General features: G+C 37.6%; 2 protein-coding genes across 2 annotated transcripts; one reads left to right on the plus strand and one right to left on the minus strand.

Moving 5' to 3' along the window:
• Positions 1-213: 213 nt before the first annotated feature.
• On the plus strand, positions 214-8,408 carry p2ry4 (pyrimidinergic receptor P2Y4). Its single transcript, XM_023328105.1, has 2 exons — positions 214-371; positions 5,193-8,408. The coding sequence occupies exon 2, from the start codon at positions 5,217-5,219 to the stop codon at positions 6,294-6,296; it is 1,080 nt and encodes a 359-aa protein (XP_023183873.1). The 5' UTR covers positions 214-371; positions 5,193-5,216; the 3' UTR covers positions 6,297-8,408.
• A 2,021-nt stretch (positions 8,409-10,429) lies between these two features.
• On the minus strand, positions 10,430-15,436 carry LOC111606838. Its single transcript, XM_023328159.1, has 2 exons — positions 12,071-15,436; positions 10,430-11,862 (listed from the first exon to the last, which is right to left on the minus strand). The coding sequence occupies exons 1-2, from the start codon at positions 12,906-12,908 to the stop codon at positions 11,435-11,437; spliced, it is 1,266 nt and encodes a 421-aa protein (XP_023183927.1). The 5' UTR covers positions 12,909-15,436; the 3' UTR covers positions 10,430-11,434.
• Positions 15,437-19,191: the final 3,755 nt, after the last annotated feature.

A 19,191-nucleotide genomic window follows, 5' to 3' on the forward strand; every position in this document is an offset into this window, starting at 1 on the left:
GACACCCTACGGCCAATTTCTTTTCTTTTACTTTTTTTTAAGCGGCATGCTTTGTTCACTCCCCAGCTTCCATTTCCTCCCTCATGCTTACTCCTCTCAGTGTTGACTGACGTTTCTGGCTGCGCTGCCATGGACTCCAACCCCCCCCCCCCCCCCCCTCCCCCCCCTCCCCTCCCCCTCCTCCCCCCCCCCAGCTTCCTACCACGAATTGCAACAAGCGTGAACCTAAACAGTCGCTTCTGGACGCCAACGGAGAGGCACCAACGAAGCGCATTTGTAGCTCCGGGCATCAGAAACAAGTGAAGAAGGGAAATAAGCAACTTTCGAGGATCAGAGTTTCCTCACAGCAAGGCTGGTAGGATTCTGCTTAGGTGAGTGCAGGCAGTCGTTGTTCACTCAAGTTTGTTTTCAAAGCCGTGACTGAACTGCGCAAAATACGGAAAACCAAATGCTTAGTTTGGATAAAAAGAGAACAAAGCTATGAGCAATCTATAAAAACTGTAATAGAGGATAATAAAAGCGAACAATGTCGGTCTTTTTTCTTTATTTCTTTCCGTCTCCCATGTGTACGCTCTCTACAGAGCGGAACAGGTTCGTGAAATAAAGAGAAAGTGAGTTGTTAAAAAAAAGCTACATTTGTAGTCCATGTTTGTTTACAAACATTATTTAATGAAAGGATCTGATAATTATTTGTACTTATTTTTATACTGAGATCAACTTGCAGAACTTAATGTAATGTAATAATGACAATGTTTAATTTAAAAACACTTTAAATGTTTTCATAAGTCATGTCGTCCAAGTATCTTAATAGTTGTAGAGATGAGGTGGGCAAGAAAGATCTCCAGTAGTGGTCAGTCTTGCAACGAATCTGAAGAAGCTTCTGACTGAAGACACTGTTGCCGTATGACACTGTAATGACATGTAAACAGCTCAATATCCAGGACACAGAAGGACAATATATCACAATAACATGTCAGAGACACCATCTCTTGTTAGCAAGCATTGCTAATTTGCAACATTTGCTTTTGCCATCCCTCCTTAAGTCTCGCTTTAGGGTTGGATAGAAAACCAGACAGAGAAACTTGGTGCTCTGCAGCTATGAAGCCTCCTTTTGTACTCCTCTGGCTTTTGAGGTCATAGTTCAGGTATCATATGAGCTTTTGAGATGCTAACACTCCCAGTTGTAAAGAAAACAATAACACCGTATTGGCACAATAAAAACAGCCCAGAAGTGAAAAAGTAGCAGCAAACATTGTTGCAGAAAACCAGAAGGAGTAATTGTTCATAAAAAGCAATTCCTCAACCACATTATGAACTAGTTCTAGAACTACTTGTATCTAGAACTAGCCTTTAAACGTTAAAACTAGTAGTTTTGATTGTGTTCTGCTTAGAATATGTTACAAGAATGTGTAGTGTGGTGGCATAAAAACACTGGAATGTTGTGCTTAGCAGTGAAATGGTGGAACATTGCACACATGGTCACAGCGCCTGTAACATTTAATAGCACCTCTGTAAAGAAAAACTACTGCAAATAAAATCCAGATTCGGCTTGAGCATAATCTCTCCTCTAATAATGATGTTTTTGTTTGTTTCCTTCCTCAACCTTTCCCTCAGAGTGAGTGGTGGAAAAAAAATTTAGAGTTCTTCTGTGCAACCCTCCAGTTGTTTTTAGTGAGTGTAGATGAGCAAAATGAGTAGCTTTTCTGCAGCCATTTGCATTACTTTGCAAGGATTCAAGGCACATCTTCTTGAGTTGAATGGCATATCATTTTTCTTTTTCTGTTTTGAAGTAGGCAGATGGAAGGTAATCTATAACAGAAAGTTGTAGATTAATTAAAACCTGCTAAAGTGATTAAGTAACGCATGTCTTCATTGGACGTCTTAGGAGTGGCAATAAATGTGGCAACAGAGATTTCTTTAAAAAATAAAAATAAAAACATTTCTAAATGTGGGATTTATTGCCCATTAAATGAATGAATTCAGACTGAAATGTGGATTATGTTGTAGGGTTTAATTTTGTTTACAAAACAGTACCTTACAGAAAATAAACCTTTATTATCATGTCATTTATTACTGTGTGCTGGTATGAGCTTCAACGTGCCCATTTTACAGTGTCTTGTAAATTTAAGTAAAACATAATTTTGGCACATAGTTCTGGATTTATGATTTAACTGGGCATTTGATGAGAAAGGAAAATGTCCAATCTTTAAGAAAAGTATTTTTATGAAACTTCCAGGAAGAGGTTGGTCTTACTCTTGAGGAATTAAGGTATGAGGTGAACAACATAACAATGACAAACTGCTGCCCGAAGCAAAAAGAAAAACAAGAGCAACCTGTTTTTGTTTTTTGTTTATTTACCTTTTACTGAAGAAGAGTATCATCCATGTGATGTTAAGCCTTTGGCATGAGTTATATTTTTACAACTCTTACGCAGTTGTAAGATTATATTCTTTATCTTGATACAGATAAAGAGAAACTGATCAAGAGAAAAGTGTGAGTGTTGCTTTCCCCTTCAAATCTGAATCAGTCACTGAGTGAAAGATTACTTTGTGGTAATTTGAGACACAAACCTTAAAGTTTTGAGATAAATTTACTTTAAAAAGAACTAAAGTAAACTTTTCCCTACTCATTTTCACAAAGTTTTAAAATCATTTGGTGTTTTTCTTGATCTGCAGGTGGACAGCCTTGTTTAATGGGGATAACTAGAAAGCAAACATCTGGGGTTCAGTAATATGAAAACCACAAACAAGTTGCGCATCTGTGAAAACATCATTTGTGATAAATGAGAGACAAATGTTTTGTAATGACTTTATTTTCAGGGAAACCCTGATTAACTTTAGCGAACAACTCTAAACCACACCCTACGACAGCTCAGTTTAAGTTAGCCTGTTCTGTGACAACATCAAGTGAATGTCTTACAGTGAAATATATTGCAGTAAGACCCTTTGGGTGTTGTGAAACATTAAGCTATACATTATATGCTTGGGTTTGCTTAAGCTTTCAAAACTGCAAGATGGATGTACAACAAGGTTCGATTTTAGGATGACTGCAATTTTCTTTATTAATTCAATTCAGCTAGTTATAGAGGCATTAGAGATATAAGCATTTTTTATTGCTGTCTGATATTGTAAAAGAGAAACTTTTTCTCTTTTAAATAATTTTGGATTACCAAAGTTATTTAGAATGACTAAAAGCCAGAATAAAGAGGAACTGATTTTTTAATCACTTTTTTGAATTTGGAAATGGTAAATATGTTTGTGTAACACTTTATTAAGTCCAGATGACCCCAAAACGCTTCACGCCACATTCAGTCATTCACCCATTCACAAACACATTCACACATTTTTGCATTTTGCTAAGAGATGCTATGGTAGTTAAGTCTGATGTAACAGGAAAAAACATTGGTGTTTTTTATGCATTATGTAAATATCTGTGTTCAGCTCTATGTTGCATTTAAAATTAGCTCAATGTTTAAACTATCATACTCTCTGAATGTATTTTGCAATCAAGGTCAGAAAGTATTTTGTTGTAACTGATCAGAGAAAAATATGAAAAGTAGTTGAGATGAACTATTCTAGTATTTTGTCCTATAGGATCATCTTTCAATACCAAATGAAATTTCCATGTTATGAACCTGTGACAGTTTTCCTATTGTGTGACTGTTTGTAGACAAGAAACTCATTAAGTTTTAAAGCCTTTGATGGTATCATATTTTAGATCAAAACTAGAATCATTGTAAAATACAGGGAAAAAAAAACTTTTATATTTATTTTTCTTCTGGCACTCATGTGAAAGTTCAAAGGGGAAATCTGCTGTTGCTCAAAAAGAACACAGTGGCCTGTCTCACATTTGCCAAAAGTATCTTTGTGGTCCTCAAGAGCTGCAACAAAATATTCTGTGGATTGACAAAATTGAAATTTTTTTTGCTGGTAGGCTTTCCACTACCTCTGGTGCAAAACTAGCGTATTGTCTCAAAAAAGGAACATTATATCTACAGGTAAGCATATCTGGGGCTGTTTTGTTGCTTAAGGTCCTGGATGACTTGCTGTGATTGATAGAATCATTAATTCTACTCTCTAGAAGGCAAGCCTGGTCCAAAGCACATCAGCAAGTCAATGTCAAAACTACACAAAAATAAAAGCAAAACAAAGCTCTTAGAGTGACCTTGCAAACTGCAGTCAGATCAGATTGAAATGCTGTTGTCTGACCTCTAAAATGCAGTTCATGTTGGAAACGCTACTAGTAAAACTGAATTAAAACAAGTAATTCTTAGAATTGTAAAATACTCCTTGCCAGTTGCTGCTGACTCCTGATAAAACGTGGCTAAGCCAGTTATTGGGTTTAAGAAGTGTTTACTATTTGGTAAAAGCCCAGGTTGCTGTGGATTCCGAAAGCTTATAGTTTTTCCCGATGTTATTTCAAGAAAACAAGTTAATATAGAGAAAGTAGGCATTTGAAGAATGGAATCAAACAAAATTAGATTTTCCGTGATCTTGAGAAAACAACCTTTTTCTTGAGGTTAATTTGTTATCTCAAGAAACCATCAGGAAATTAACTCGTTATCTCAAGAAAATTATTGGGAATAAGTATATGCGGACAAACCTCTTGGCTTCTGTAGTGGATAACTTTTTCCATTACTGAATGTAATTAGACTTTTGGGTTGGTCACATTAAGACATGTTTAAAGATATATGGAAATGCATTTGTTTGTGCTGCATCTATTTTCAGAACAAGCATGAGCAGCAATAAAGTCCTGTCTGTTGCTGTCTAGGATTTTGGTTCTAGATGTGGAAAGATTAGTAATTTAGGTTTTTTAATTCTCATTCCTTAACGTAAGTGGGGATCATGAAAGATTATAAAGCTTTAAAGCCAACATAGGTTTTTGCATGTTCTCCACAGGCATGCAGGGTTTCTCTCTTGGTACTCTGACTTCCTCCCACAGTCTAAAAATATGCGGTTAAGTGAGTACTCTAAGCTGCCCTTAGATTTGCGCATGTGAGTGTGCATTCACTCTGTATGTGTTTGTGTTGCCCTGCCCAGAGTGTCCCTCTCCTTTGACCCAATGGCAGCTGAAGTTAGGCACCGGCAACCCATTGACCCTGCATAGAAAAGCAGCTGTAGACGATGGATGTTTGTTTTTACATGTTCTTGCAACGAAAACCCTGATATCTTTATGCTTTCTTTTCTTTTTAGGTTTTGTCAACTACTGTCTTTAACATGCCTGACATGGAGCTGGTCATCAGGAACTCTAGTTCACACAACCAGTCAGAGGTTTTCACATCAGTCTTTAATGCCAGCTGCCGTTTTAATGAGGAGTTTAAATATATCCTGCTTCCTGTGTCGTACGGCCTGGTTTTTGTTGTTGGGTTCGTTCTCAACGCCATGGCATTGTGGATGTTCATAAAGATGCGGCCGTGGAACCCGAGTACTGTGTACATGTTCCACCTTGCCCTGTCCGACTTTTTGTATGTGCTCTCGCTGCCCACCCTCATCTACTACTACGCCAACCGAAGTGACTGGCCCTTCGGCGTGGCTGCCTGCAAAGTAGTCCGCTTCCTCTTCTACGCCAATCTCTACTGCAGCATCCTCTTCCTCACCTGCATCAGTGTGCATCGGTATCTTGGCATCTGCCACCCAATCAAAGTGCTAACTAAGGTAAAGTCCCGTCACGCTCACCTGGTGTGTGGCTCGGTGTGGTGTGTTGTGACGGTGTGCCTGGTGCCCAACCTCATATTCGTCACCACCTCAAGGAGAGACAATGACACGCTGTGCCATGACACAACCAATCAGGAAGCCTTTGAACAGTACGTTGACTATAGTTCTGTAGTCATGGTGCTGCTGTTTGGCGTCCCCTTCATAGTCATTTTGGTGTGTTACTGTCTAATGGCGCGAACCCTGTGTCAGCCCAGACGAGGATTATCTTCCAGCAAGCAGACCTCCAGGTCGCGGCAGAAGTCCATCAAGCTCATCATTGTGGTATTGGTGGTGTTCGCAGTCAGCTTCGTCCCATTTCACATCACACGGACACTCTACTACACATCCCGTGTGCTGAATCTCAACTGTAAGTTCCTCAACATCGTGAACTTCACCTACAAAATCACCAGGCCGCTGGCAAGCATCAACAGCTGCATCGATCCGATCCTGTACTTCCTGGCCGGAGATCACTACCGCTCCAAACTGATTTTCATTCTTAAAGGAGGAAGAAACCTGAAATACAATCAAAGTTTACCGAACAGCAGTTTGGGTCTGGTGTGTAAGGGCTCGGCTCCTAAAGCCAGTGAAGAGGCTGAGAGATAGTGAAGAATACAAAGTAATATCTCTGTGTAAAGTGTTTCTACTTGTAGTGAAACCTTTCTCCTGAAAGATTGTACAATAACTATTTTGTCATAGATTTTACTTTCTATAAGTATCTTTTTATCTACTGATTTATGTGAAAGTATTTTTTAACATGTTCAAAGACTTTTTCAGTTCTTACTGTAGTGATATATCTATGCACAAAATGAAGTTCAAGGGTTATCTTTTTATCAAAGACATGGTTCCTTTTTTCTGTGTACGATTTGCCACCACAGCAGTATTTAGATATAGAGACACAGCTTTGAGGAACACTTTGGTTACACAACAAATAGATTCCTGACTTTACTAAGACTGGTACTTGAGACTTGAAACTTGGCTTGAACTCAAGATCTGGTGTTCAAATCCTGCTCACATCTTTCTTCCGGTTGGCGAAATCAGTGATGAAACTCTGAGAGTGTAGTTCATTTGTGTAAGTAAATAACATTGTCCCTTTAAGTGTTGTACTGTATACACATGCCTGGTTGTCGTGGTAATGCTATGCACAATACTTGTCAGCAAAACGAGTTAACGGCAGCTTACAAATTCATCTGTTTTTGTTTAGTCAGCGAAAGAAACCGTCAGTGCTCGATGTAGTGCACAAAATGCAATTAGGCTCATAATTATTCATACCCACCTTAGTTTTAGTTTTAGAGCAATATTGGTTAGAGTGGGCCAGCCAAAGTCAGCCAAAGATTTGGGCTGATGCTTATCTCTAGCAGTCGTTGCATTGGGCGAGAGGCGGGGGGTTATCACCAAAGACAAACAATCAAACTACCAGAAGAAACATGCAAAAAAGCTAAACTGAACAGCAAGAAAGGTTTGATTGCAGTAACCCCAATAGATTGTTCTCTTTCTTTTAAGGAAGTGTGTAAATTATGTTTGACTTTGCATTTTTTATTGAAATGTAAATAAAAGTAGATACTTTTCTTTTTCAAAATTGGCACTCTTTTACATTGTCCTGTCGAGTAATGTCTGTCTAATTCCATATCAGAATCAAGCTTTAAATAAATAATCAAAAATTATTTTAAAATCCAAATAATTTTGAGCTCAACTGTATTAAAGGAGTGAACAATTGGAGCACAGATTATAACCAGTAAGTCATGGCAAAAACATAAATATAAATATCTGTGTTATATTTATTCTGGAATTTGACAATAGATAGGGTTTACCCATTTCTATTAGTTTTTGAATGTAAAGCTAAATAACTAAAGGCTTATGAAATTGGAATTCAGTCATTTAATTTAGATGTACAGGAGAAGAGATACATCTAATAATTGAAGGATAGTGGCTCTTCAGGATCGAAAACTCATTTATCAAACTAAAAGCACCAGGACTAAAATCATTGGTGAAAATATTTGAAGGAGACAAAACAATCATGTCCTGCTTTATCCATTCAGAAAAGAGGTTAAAAAATATACAATGAAATATAATCTTCTCATTGTATAGAAGTAAGAGAGATTAATAAGCATTCAGTATTACCTCTCGCTGTTGAATCAAAGGTTTATGCTTAAATATATTTTTTTAATTAATGGATTGTTATGTTGTTATGAGAAGTGATGCTAGAAACGCAATCCACACATCATCGTCGACTACATGTACAGTAAGATGCAATAAACTAAAACTGAAATTACTAACATGAACTTAGATGCTATCTAAAAACATGTAAATATTTTTTTCATACTGAATTGAATTATTTGTTGTTAAATGTTTATGTCTAAAAGTTTTGGGAATAATAAATGTTTAATGTAAGAGTGTTCATTTCTGTCATTATTCTAATTCAATTCACAAATATTTTATTTATACCAAAGTGAAAAGTTAAAAAATTAAAAGTTGTTGCAACTCATATCATCCAAGTATCTTCAACATGTTGTCGTGGATGTTGATGCTTTGGACTGGAAGAATCTCCAGTAGTGGTCAGTTTTGCAACAAATCTTAAAAAGCCTCTGACTGAAGACACTTCTTTAGATTTGTTGCAAGACTGACAGCTATATAAGAGACTTGACTTCTATTTGAAATTAAAAGATTAATTTCAACATTAGAGTATGTAAAAATGTTTGATGCTATCAGTGCACAGTTCTATTTCTGTGAATTAACAATATTTACAATAATGTCCAGAGTAACTTTTAAGAAAATGCTGCCTGACTGATTTAAAAGTTTTCATTAAATAGAGTTCTACTGTCTCTGCATCCCTTTCTTATGGTATATGTCATTTAAACATGCTGTTTATATGTTAGTAAAACCAGGAATGAAATCTGGATGCTGTCTAACAGATGAAACGCCAGTGACACAATCCTCCCCAGTCTATAAGCAGTGTTTGCATGTTGCTCGGAAACAACAGCTGCAACAAGTCCTGTGCTGGATTCCAACACAGCTGTTTTTGTCCTTCTACAGTCACAGCCGACTTTCCCCCCCTTTACTTTGAGAGAAAAGTTAAGAGTCAATCCTGAAAAACTCTTTGGCTTTCAGAAATCGCCCACACCTCGGCATGAGGGAGAGTTGGCTTTCCTTCCCTTTCTTTACCTCTGGGAATGATGAGAGGAATTTCAAGGTCTTTTAACTCTGGGATAGTTTCACTAAAGCAGATTTTATGACTTTGGTAACTCACTGCTACAAATAGCTCCATTTGCATGTATAAAGCTGTCTGCCCACTGTATTTCTATGATATGAACTGTAGACACTATTAATGTAGTAATTACAGTTTAATATAACTTATAAACCTTCACAACCTGATGGTTGGATGGTCATAAACTGAATAAATCTGAAACAGAATGTCCTGCTAAAGGAAAATGCAGCTAAAATCAAAATGTTCTTTATCAGGTTTGCAAAGTGGCTTTTTAGGAGAAAGTGAAACTGAAACAATTCAACAGAAGTAGACACAACACAAATTTTGTTTGGAATATAAGAGCTGATTGTGTACGACCAAGGATGATAGTTTATATTTGACTTTTAATCAACCAGAAACTATGCAGACAGAGTTAACATTTGTATAACTTTAAACCTGAAACATTTTAAAGAAGAAATGTATATAAAAAGCACAGACCTTTTTCATAACAAAATGTATTATGAAAGACAATTAATGTTATTTTACTTTCTCACTTTTATGTCATTTCTTTTTGCTTAGTCTAAAAAAAAAAGCTGGAAAGGCTGAAGCCAAGTCTAGATAAGGATGTTAGAAGAGATGACACTTAACAGATTTATAGGATATAGGCTGCATCTTACTGCAAACACAGAAAGACCTAAGTTTCCTCCAAAGTACAGTCTGCTCTCTCTTTTCCTGTCGATGACGTAACTTTTGAGTCTGCAGTCCAGTCTGTTGTTTAGGTGAACATCGAGGTATTTACATTCCTTCACCACCTCCACTTCTCCTTCCATGAAGGAAAAAAGGTTTGATCTAACCCTGTTTCTTTTAAAATATACAATAATCACCTTGTTTTATTAATATTCAAATCGAGGTGATTGTTTCCACATGCCACAAAGTGGTCCACCAGTTCACTGAGCTCAGCTTCTTGGCCGTCTCTGATTCACCTGATAACTGCAGTCATTTGAGTTTTTTTGTAGATGACAGGACTTTGTTTTGAAATGAAACTTGTACAGAGTGAAAAGAAATGGTGACAGTACAGTCCCCTGTGGTGCTCCTGGGCTGCTGACCGCCTGATTCTTCAGTCTCACAATCTGGTCTGTTTGTCAGGTATTCATTGATCCCAACGATTGTTAAGGCTTCCACCTGTGTCTGTTGGAGTTTCTGACAAAGTAAATTGGGCTGACTTGTGTTAAATGCACTGGAAAAATCAAAGAGCATGGCCCTCCCAGTGCTTTTTGCTTAGAAGACAGTGGATATGTTGAAGCAACTCCAACTCGGCAAAAAGCAAACTGCAGTGGGTCTTGTTATGTGCTTATTTGCTTACTAAGATGGGCCAAAAGGAATCTCATCAGACCTTCATGATGTGGGATGTCATTTCAACAAGTCTATAGTTGTTAATGACTAATGGCAGTGTTGTGTTCAAGACCACCTAACCCGAGACCAAGACAAGACCAAGACCAGAGTGTATCGAGACCGAGACAAGACCAAGACTTTTAGGGTCCGATACCAAGTCAAGACCAAGACCGAGGGAAGTCGAGACCGAGTCAAGACCAAGACCAGCGCCAGTATGTGACAATAAAATGTGAAACATGATCAAAATCACTAAAATTGATCTAAAAGACCCACATTCACGTAAAAACACCTAGATATTTTACACAGAGAACTGGAATAAACATAAACATCTTTATTTAGTACTTCTATGTTGTAATCATAGAATTTCAAACAATCAAAGTCGATCAAAATAGTATTTTATCTGCCTTTCATGAACAGTACATACATTTATGTTGTTTTTAAATGTGCTATTTCAAAACCATGTGCAAATATGTAAAACTGAAAAAATGCCAATCATTTCTCTCGTTTCTCTCTCGTATACAGATTATAGCTACATTATATAACTTTTCTTAAATAAATCTATATCTATCACCAAGTTGTGACAATATGTTATGAGACAGATAATTTGTTGAAAAAAAGATTGATCTCCTTCACTTCCTCCCTGAGCGACTACTGCCATCTGCAGAAATACAAACCCCATTGAAATACGTGCACAAAAACATGACTGACTTTTATCAGTTCTAAGACCCTTTTGCTGGATCAGATGGTTTGTTTTTGACCAAGCAGTGTATTTCTCCAGTTAGCACTGGGAACATGGAGAAAAGGCAGAGGAGCTCAATATTTTCACAGCTTGTCAGTCTCATAACATACTGACACAACATAGTGACATAAATATATAAAAAAAACTATATAACTTTTACAAAGATATTTTTTTGTTTTAACAAAGTTACATACTGCATCTTTAACTCTGCTGTTGAATGGATGTAGCAACTTATACATAACATACATAATAAAGAAATCTGACATTTAGAGGCCCAACTGCATGCGTTTCAAAAATAAAATTATACAACTGGAAGCAGTTTCATAATACGCCAAAGCTTTAGAAAACGTCAATGGCAAAACTCAAGAACAAGGATAACCATGTAGTTGAACAGTGGTTGAAATAAAGTAGGTGATACATAAAATTAGTTTAAAGTAAGGTTTCATTGCACTTCAGAAAGATTAGAGACTGCAGCATTTTTGCACCTAAACGTGCACGATGGGGTCTCATTACAATGCCTCCTCGACTAAAAACCCTTTCCACTGGTGCAGAGGAGGCAGGGACGGATAGCACTTTCAAAGCCAAATTGTGCAGTTGAGGATATTTGGACTGGTTTTCTCCCCAGAAGGCAAGAGCATTGTCACTGTCACAGTCTCTTATATCATTAAAGTATCTGTTTAATTGTGTTGCAATACTTGAATTCTGGACAGAGGAGCTGTGCTTCTTATGTGCCTTGTAGCGTGACAGAAGTCGAGGGCATTTGGCTGGTGGCGAATGACTGGTTGGATCCACATTCATGGCTTCTGAGCACTTGTCATCTGTACTCTCCATGTTCTCCACCCCAAAGATCAATGTGTCTGAAAAACACAAACACAATGACTGTGTTAGTTTTCAAGAACTTTGAGTGTACAAAATAATGTTTATGACAAAAGTAAACTGATGAAAAGAAGACTATAAATTCCACTTTATGATTTAAGGCTTTATGTGCTACGAATTTGAGACATTTTAAGATTTATAATTTTGCAAATAAGACTTTTTTTTCAGCAAAGAAAAATGCATACCAACCTGTCAGTGTCTTCTTAAGTTCATCTCTGAACTTCTTCACCGATGCTGCATTACCTCCGTTGGTAACATCTAAATCCACCCAGCTTAAGCCAAACTGTGGATCCAGCATGGCAGCAAAGAAGTACACATCATGGTTAAAAGGTTCCTCTCTTCCACTGTCTTTGGCCATGTTTGTTTTTGTAAAGATTCCAGAAAATCTTTTCACCAGAGACTGCTGGAGGGCTCTGACCAACGGCCGGCACTGCATTCGGGTCTCCTCCATCTTGAGGAGGTGTGTGTTCAAGTCCAGTACAGTTGGAACCACCATACTAATAGTCACTGATCTTTCCCCTTGGGTCAGCTCTGTTGCTTCAGCAAATGGAGAAAGAACTATACATAGCTCCTTTAGCTGGTTCCACTCCCGCGCACTGAACACGACATCCTCATAGTCTTTGTTGCACATTTCACTGAGTGATTTGTGTTCTAGAGTTGTAAGGGCCTGTACTTGTTTAAATGTACTGTTCCAACGAGTTGTATTTGCAGCTGGAACACTTTTATTGGTGCCAAATGCAGCCTCAAACTTATCTTTAAATTGTGAGCTGCTATGTAAAAGGGTTGCGAACTTTGACGTTTTTGCTATGGTGCGAGAAATGGTCTTGACCTCCTTCATACCATCATGCACAACTAACTGGAGAGAGTGTGCAAAGCAGGAAAGACGTTCACCAGATGACCATGGTAAGTCAATGTCTTCCTCTGAATTAATGTCCTCCCACAAGTGCTCGTCATCTAAATTATCCTCTTCACTCTCACTGTCATCAGATTGCTGCTGGGGCATGTGTACTTTGAAAGCACATTTCATATTGGGTGCATTGTCTGTTATGATATAGCTAATTTTGTCACGAATACCATATTCCTCAGTGATCTCCTCAAAGGCAGACGCAATGTGCTCTCCAGTATGCCTCCCTGTAAAACGCCTACAGTCCAGCAGGTAGGTTTCAAGTGCATAGCAATCTTTAGATTTGTAGCACACATGGGCAGTCACCCCAAGAAAGGAGCGTAGCCTGCGATCAGACCAAAGGTCAGTTGTTAATGACACAGACGACTGGGTCTTCAGTTTCTCCAAGACAGTTTCCTTGACTTTTCTGACCAATTCTGGAATTCGTCTCTCAGAAACTGTTTTTCTAGAGATTGGTGTGTATTTACTGTCCAGGACTTCAAGAAAGTGTTTAAAGTGTCCATTTTCCACGAGGGAGAGGGGCAGACAACATCCAATGATCAAATCTTGAACAATGGCTTCACTGATGGCTTGCTGCCTTGGCGATTGTGGGCTGTAGAGCTGCACTTTCTGTGTAAATAACGATATTGTTGGCTGTGTGACATCACTCTGTTGCCCTGCCTTGTATTCCAGGAACCTAATAAATAGGACATAGAAATCAGTTTATCTGATCATATGAACATCAATTACATAAGAAAACAACCTTAAAAATAAGTAGGAACTTTACAAATACATGTCAAATATGTGTAATGTAATGTTACTAGAAACGCATGTAGATAAACAAAATGCAAATCAATGGTATTTTGGCCATCACATTTTTGAAATGGATAAACAAGTAAGTTAAATGACTGATATGGTATGAACCATAGAGAGTGAACTGGTAAAAAGTTACTTATTGACCTGAAATTGTAAATGGCAACATAACAATGTGGTTTCTAAAAGTAATTTGCCTATATCCATACAAAGCAACTAATTTATTAATTTTTCATAAGGTGAGGCATATTAGTCTCTTCACTCTCTGCTTATATCTATAGACTAGTTCCCACAGCCAAACAACAGAGCATCACCTCCACGTCTTATCTTCAATGTCAGGAGCTATATCCAGCTCCTAAGGTCAGTGTAACTTACATTGACCTTAGTTCATAATTATAAGACAGTGAATGAATTCATTCACTGTCTCATAATTGTTTTTCATGAGAAAGAAAAAATCTAACTTAGGAACAGGATGTTATTATATGTCCAGTCGACTCAGTCTCTCAAGGTTAACTGCATTTGCTTACTTCCCTTAATAATGTTAATTGTAGGACCAATGCAAGAAAATACAACTTATTTAAGGTTAAACATATCAGGTTTGGCACATTAATAAATTATATATGATGGCTTTGGAGACATTGGGGTTACCCACCAGCACAAGCCAGCACAAGCTGACAGAACCATTACGTTCTGTCATGGTTACGTTACAGAACGTAACCATTACGAACCATTACGTTCTGTCATGGTTACTTATTGACAGAACCATTACGAACCATTGTTCTGTCATGGTTACGTACGTCACCTTATTATGGTTATTAATAAACATAGGTAGAGACTTCCACATCAGTCTTCTCCTTCATGAGAAGTATTGAACAAGAACCAAAATATATTACGATTATCTATTCAGACTTTTATTTTTGCTCTGCTTCCACCTATGTGCTGCAATCCACTCATGAAGCCGACAGAAATACGGAGACATGTTCAGGAAAGCTGTAATTGAAACAGCGTTGTCCATGCACAACACGAATCAACACTTCTTTAAATTAAATCAGTAATGTCCGACATGTTTTCACAAACACTACTAGGTGACAACTTGTGCATCAAGCTAGGTGGCAAATAGCGGATAAGAAAGGAGAACATTCACCCTAAAAGATAAAGCATACATATATAACTTTAGCTAACTTAATATGTGTAGCTAATATTGAAATAAGAACTGTGTGATGGCCGGGTAGAATAATTTTGATACCGAGGAAATTGCTTACGTTAACTTGCTAGCTTTCCTAATATCACTTTTACACACAGCTTACCTTTCTTTGTGCTTTCTTTCAAGGTGTCGATAAAAGTTGGACGTAGTCCCCACCGTCTCTGATAGTGAAGCACTGCAGAACTTACATTGCGCTGTATGCTTTTTTCTCAATGTTGCTTTACAAATGTATTGTTTGTGATTTAAATAGCCAAATTTTATAACCGATGATTTGGCCGACATCTTATCCCCTTCTCAGACAACCACTTGTAACTTTCAATCGAAGTGCTGCAGTCCGCGCTCAAGGTGAAAGGGGGGGGGCGACAGCAGTTAAAAAAACAACAACATGCATTTACCAATGAGACGGGTTATTGCTTTAATTTGAATCAGGAGTGCATCCAATAAAAAGAAGGATCTTAAAGAAATTGATACTGATGATTTAGCGTTATTTTCACAGTTGTGGTCTTGACCGGTCTTGAAATAAAATACCGAGTCCTCAATGTCCGAGACCGAGACAAGACCGAGACCGAATGTGGTCGAGTCCGAGACAAGACCGAGACTATCAAAAAATGGTCTTAAGACCGGTCTCGAGACCAAGACCGTTTTCGAGTACTACAACACTGACTAATGGATACATTTTCTTTGGAGTCGGAACCAGACAGGATGTCTCCCACAACATCCGAACTCTTTCTTGGATCACGCTATGGTTGAAGAGGTGTTGCAGAATCCCATAGCTGCTCTGCACAGGGCTTTGGGACTCTGGGGCTGACACCATCTGGAACCTTGTTCCGGTTCAGCTTATCCAGCTGTTTCCTGAGACAGATAAGAAGGATGGGGAGGCAAGGGAGCAGCAGCAGCTCCTGATTTGGTTGAAGTCAAACATAGAAGCAGAAAAGTCCATGACTGAGGTATAAGATAAAACTGAGGTGTGACGGGACAGCTGTGGGTCATAAGTTGAATATCTGTTTGGCTGGGGGCAGGAGAAGAGGATGCTGTGCTTGTTTCTGAACTATTGAAGAATGAGCTCCATTCATTGGCTCTGCCCAGACTTTCATCTGTTCAATCCTTCCTGTGCTTGAAGCCTGTGATCCCCTTCATCCCCTACCACACATCCCTGATAATGTTCCTCTGTAGTTTGCTCTCCAGACTCTTCCGGTACTCCTCTTTGCCATCTCTTCACTTTGAACTCCTTCTATTTACTCCACAGTAGTGCCCTGTTTCCCTGCCTTGTTCAACACTTCCTTCATTGGTGATCCAGCATTTTTTTTTTATAATTTGTTGTTATTATAATAAGTATGATTATTGTCCAAAACATATTTTTTTGGAATTGTGGCATAAGAATTTAGTTTACAGGCAATGCCACAATCTTCCATAATCTCTTAGAATGATTGTATACAATACAATTACTATCAAAAAATGCATAAACAAATTATTTGTCTAATGTGTGCACGCATGCAAAACAGGTGGTTTTTTTTGCTTACATGTTTTATATTTCCTCTCTGAGATATTTGTATGTGTCTATATATCAGTTGAATACTTTAAGAAGTTTGTTACAAATTGAAGGTGGGAAACCTTTGGTGTTGATCTATCCACAGAGGTGTGTCCAATTCCGTTATCCACTATATATTAAATCAGTGTTTCCCAATTCCAGTCCTCAGGCCTCCCTGCCCTGCATGTTTTAGGTGTTTCCCTTCTGCTACACACCTGGATTGAATATATGGGTGATCAACAGGTTTCTGCAGCACTTGATGGCCATGCAATCATTTGAATCAGCTGCTCTGGAATAGAGGCACATCTAAAACATGCAGAGCAGGGGGGCCTGAGGACCGGAATTGGGAAACGCCGTATTAAATGATAAATAAAATCAAGATAAGAAGATATGTAAGAAGGAGAGCGCTGCCTAATAATGTAAAAGTGAAGGTACACGTGGAGATTTAATCTTTTTTTTAAGGTGGCACTTGTAATATAGCCCTTTGTTTTTGTTTTGTTGGAATCCATCATGTGTGGACTCATCCTGTAGTTATGCTGTTTTTCTGCAGGCATGGCAATGTCCTTTCACAATCTGAAAACATGAATCAGATAGGAAATCTAAACTCTTGATACACTTCTTGCCTGATGACTGCAGGGATATTCTCAAGCTTCCATCTGTGTACAAGTAAAATACCTTCTGGAGGAAGAAAATGTAGTTGTGCATGATGATTATTTGAGAAATGAATCTGTTGTTCTGGCCCAATTAAATTATTAAGCAAACTGCTATGTCAGATTAAATTAAGATGTTTATCTGTTGTGTGGCATCAACCATGAACTAGTATCATCTCATGTTTTTACACATTTTTGTGCCATTTCTATAAATCCAATCTGAATCTTGATTGGGGCAAGTCATTAGTTTTACATTGTTATAATTACTATTCTAGTTATTCCAGGTTTATAATGTATCCCCACTGTTTATCAAATGAAACAAAGTTTTAAAAATAAAACAGCTGAAACCTGAACAAATTTTACGAGGCTGATAAGCCTCGTAATAAAGGCTCATCAGCGCCTCCTCCTGGTTTAATTTAGACGCGCAACTGAAAAGCAGAACTCTATCAAACGGACATTCACAATGATACTTTATTTTAAAATTCGCATTTTAGTTCACATTTAGTCATTGTTTTCCTCTCTGGAGATTTTATCCGGATTTAAATCGAATCTGTTTTGAATCTGTAATATAAAAATACAAATAAAACCATTAGTCACTAGATTTGTTCATAGATTTTTAGAAATGCAATTCCTTGTTTTCTTCACATAAACACTTGATCGTAACATGTTTAAATAAAATGCACGACTATCTGAACAAAAAGTGTGGTCAACACACGAAGTCCGCCGTCCTCCAAGCAATTATTTTTCAATCTCCATGTGTTACATTTGTCCGTAATTAAAAAAACAAACTACACTCTAAGCAGTTATTGATTTAATAATTTCAAATATTCAATCAGCAGAAAAACAGGATGATGATGACATTTAGTTCAAAACTACGGTATGTGATGATTTTGATGTTATTGCGTAAAATGAGAATAAATATAAACAATTTTAAATACCAAAATCATTAAGCGTCTGGGCGCTTGTTAAATAAAAGTGAGCAGTAAATAGTGGAAGTTTTTTAATAGTATATATATATATCTTACACACTGTATTAATTGATTTGTAAATTTATTTACCAATTTTAAAATGACTAAAAGTTGAAAGTCATTCATAAACAACTAGGATTAGTTTATGCCGAGTGGAAATTAATTTTTCTATCATAAAATAAGAGAGAGAGAAAAAATCACTTACACATAAAACTCTTTCAACCCTCGCTAAATTTTCTGTTTGACCGTTTCTTCTTATTATTTGACCTCATTATTTGGTGGTTTTATTCGGATCTCTGCGCCTCTTGGTTCTCCAAGTTTTCCTTAAGTCTACTTTCTGGTCTCTTTTCTTCTCTTTAATCGACCAACACACGGTCAACACCGCTGAATGAAGCACTTGATGTCCTCGCTACAGAGGATGCCTGTGCGCTCAAGGACACTGTAGCAATCAAAGACCGGATTCAAGACAGGAGAAAACATGTTTTTATTACTCTCATTCAGATTCAGATATAGAGGGGGAAAATAACCTTTACACCTCTATTCATCTCCAACCCAGCATTATGTAGTTAGTCCTATAGTTTGACATAAGCTGCTCTAAACAGGATTTCAATTATCTCCTTACAGCAAAGACGCAAAGCGTTCGAGGTATATATATATTTTCTGACAGACTTGAAGAGTTAAATTCGAAAATTAACATATTTCAAGAATATTTTTTTTAAATAAAAATAATATATTGAGCTACATTAGTGCAAGTGGTTAAATATAATTAATGTTTCCCTTCAAATACGTTAAAAATGTATCATTTCAAAATTAACATGAGCAAATATTTCCCATCCTTTTACGAAAAGGGAATTATTGAATTAACAAGAAACACTGAGCCATGTATTGACTGTAAAACACCTCGGCGAAAGCGATGGTTTTGTTGAGCCTTGAACACCTCCCCGCTCCCCCATGTTTTAATGTTGTTTGTCAAATTATAACCCAGACACGAGGGATCTCAAGGACACGTGGACTTGAATTTAATCGAAGAGGCTGAGAGTGGGGTGGAAGAGTGACACACGGAGGAGAGAAGTTCATTATTCCGCTGAAAAGGAAACCAATGGCTTTCACGGTCGCCAGGGAAACCGGCCTTTCTTTTGCGGCCAGACCTATGATAAGGTACTTCACAGCCTTAAGCACGATTATTGCAAGGAAAAGAGGGGAAATATTGCCTCCTAATGCTGATAGATGTTGGATATTGATTGGAAGGCTGAATTATATGTAA

Source organism: Xiphophorus maculatus, chromosome 23, assembly GCF_002775205.1.
Source record: "Xiphophorus maculatus strain JP 163 A chromosome 23, X_maculatus-5.0-male, whole genome shotgun sequence".
NCBI classification, from domain to species: Eukaryota; Metazoa; Chordata; class Actinopteri; order Cyprinodontiformes; family Poeciliidae; genus Xiphophorus; species Xiphophorus maculatus.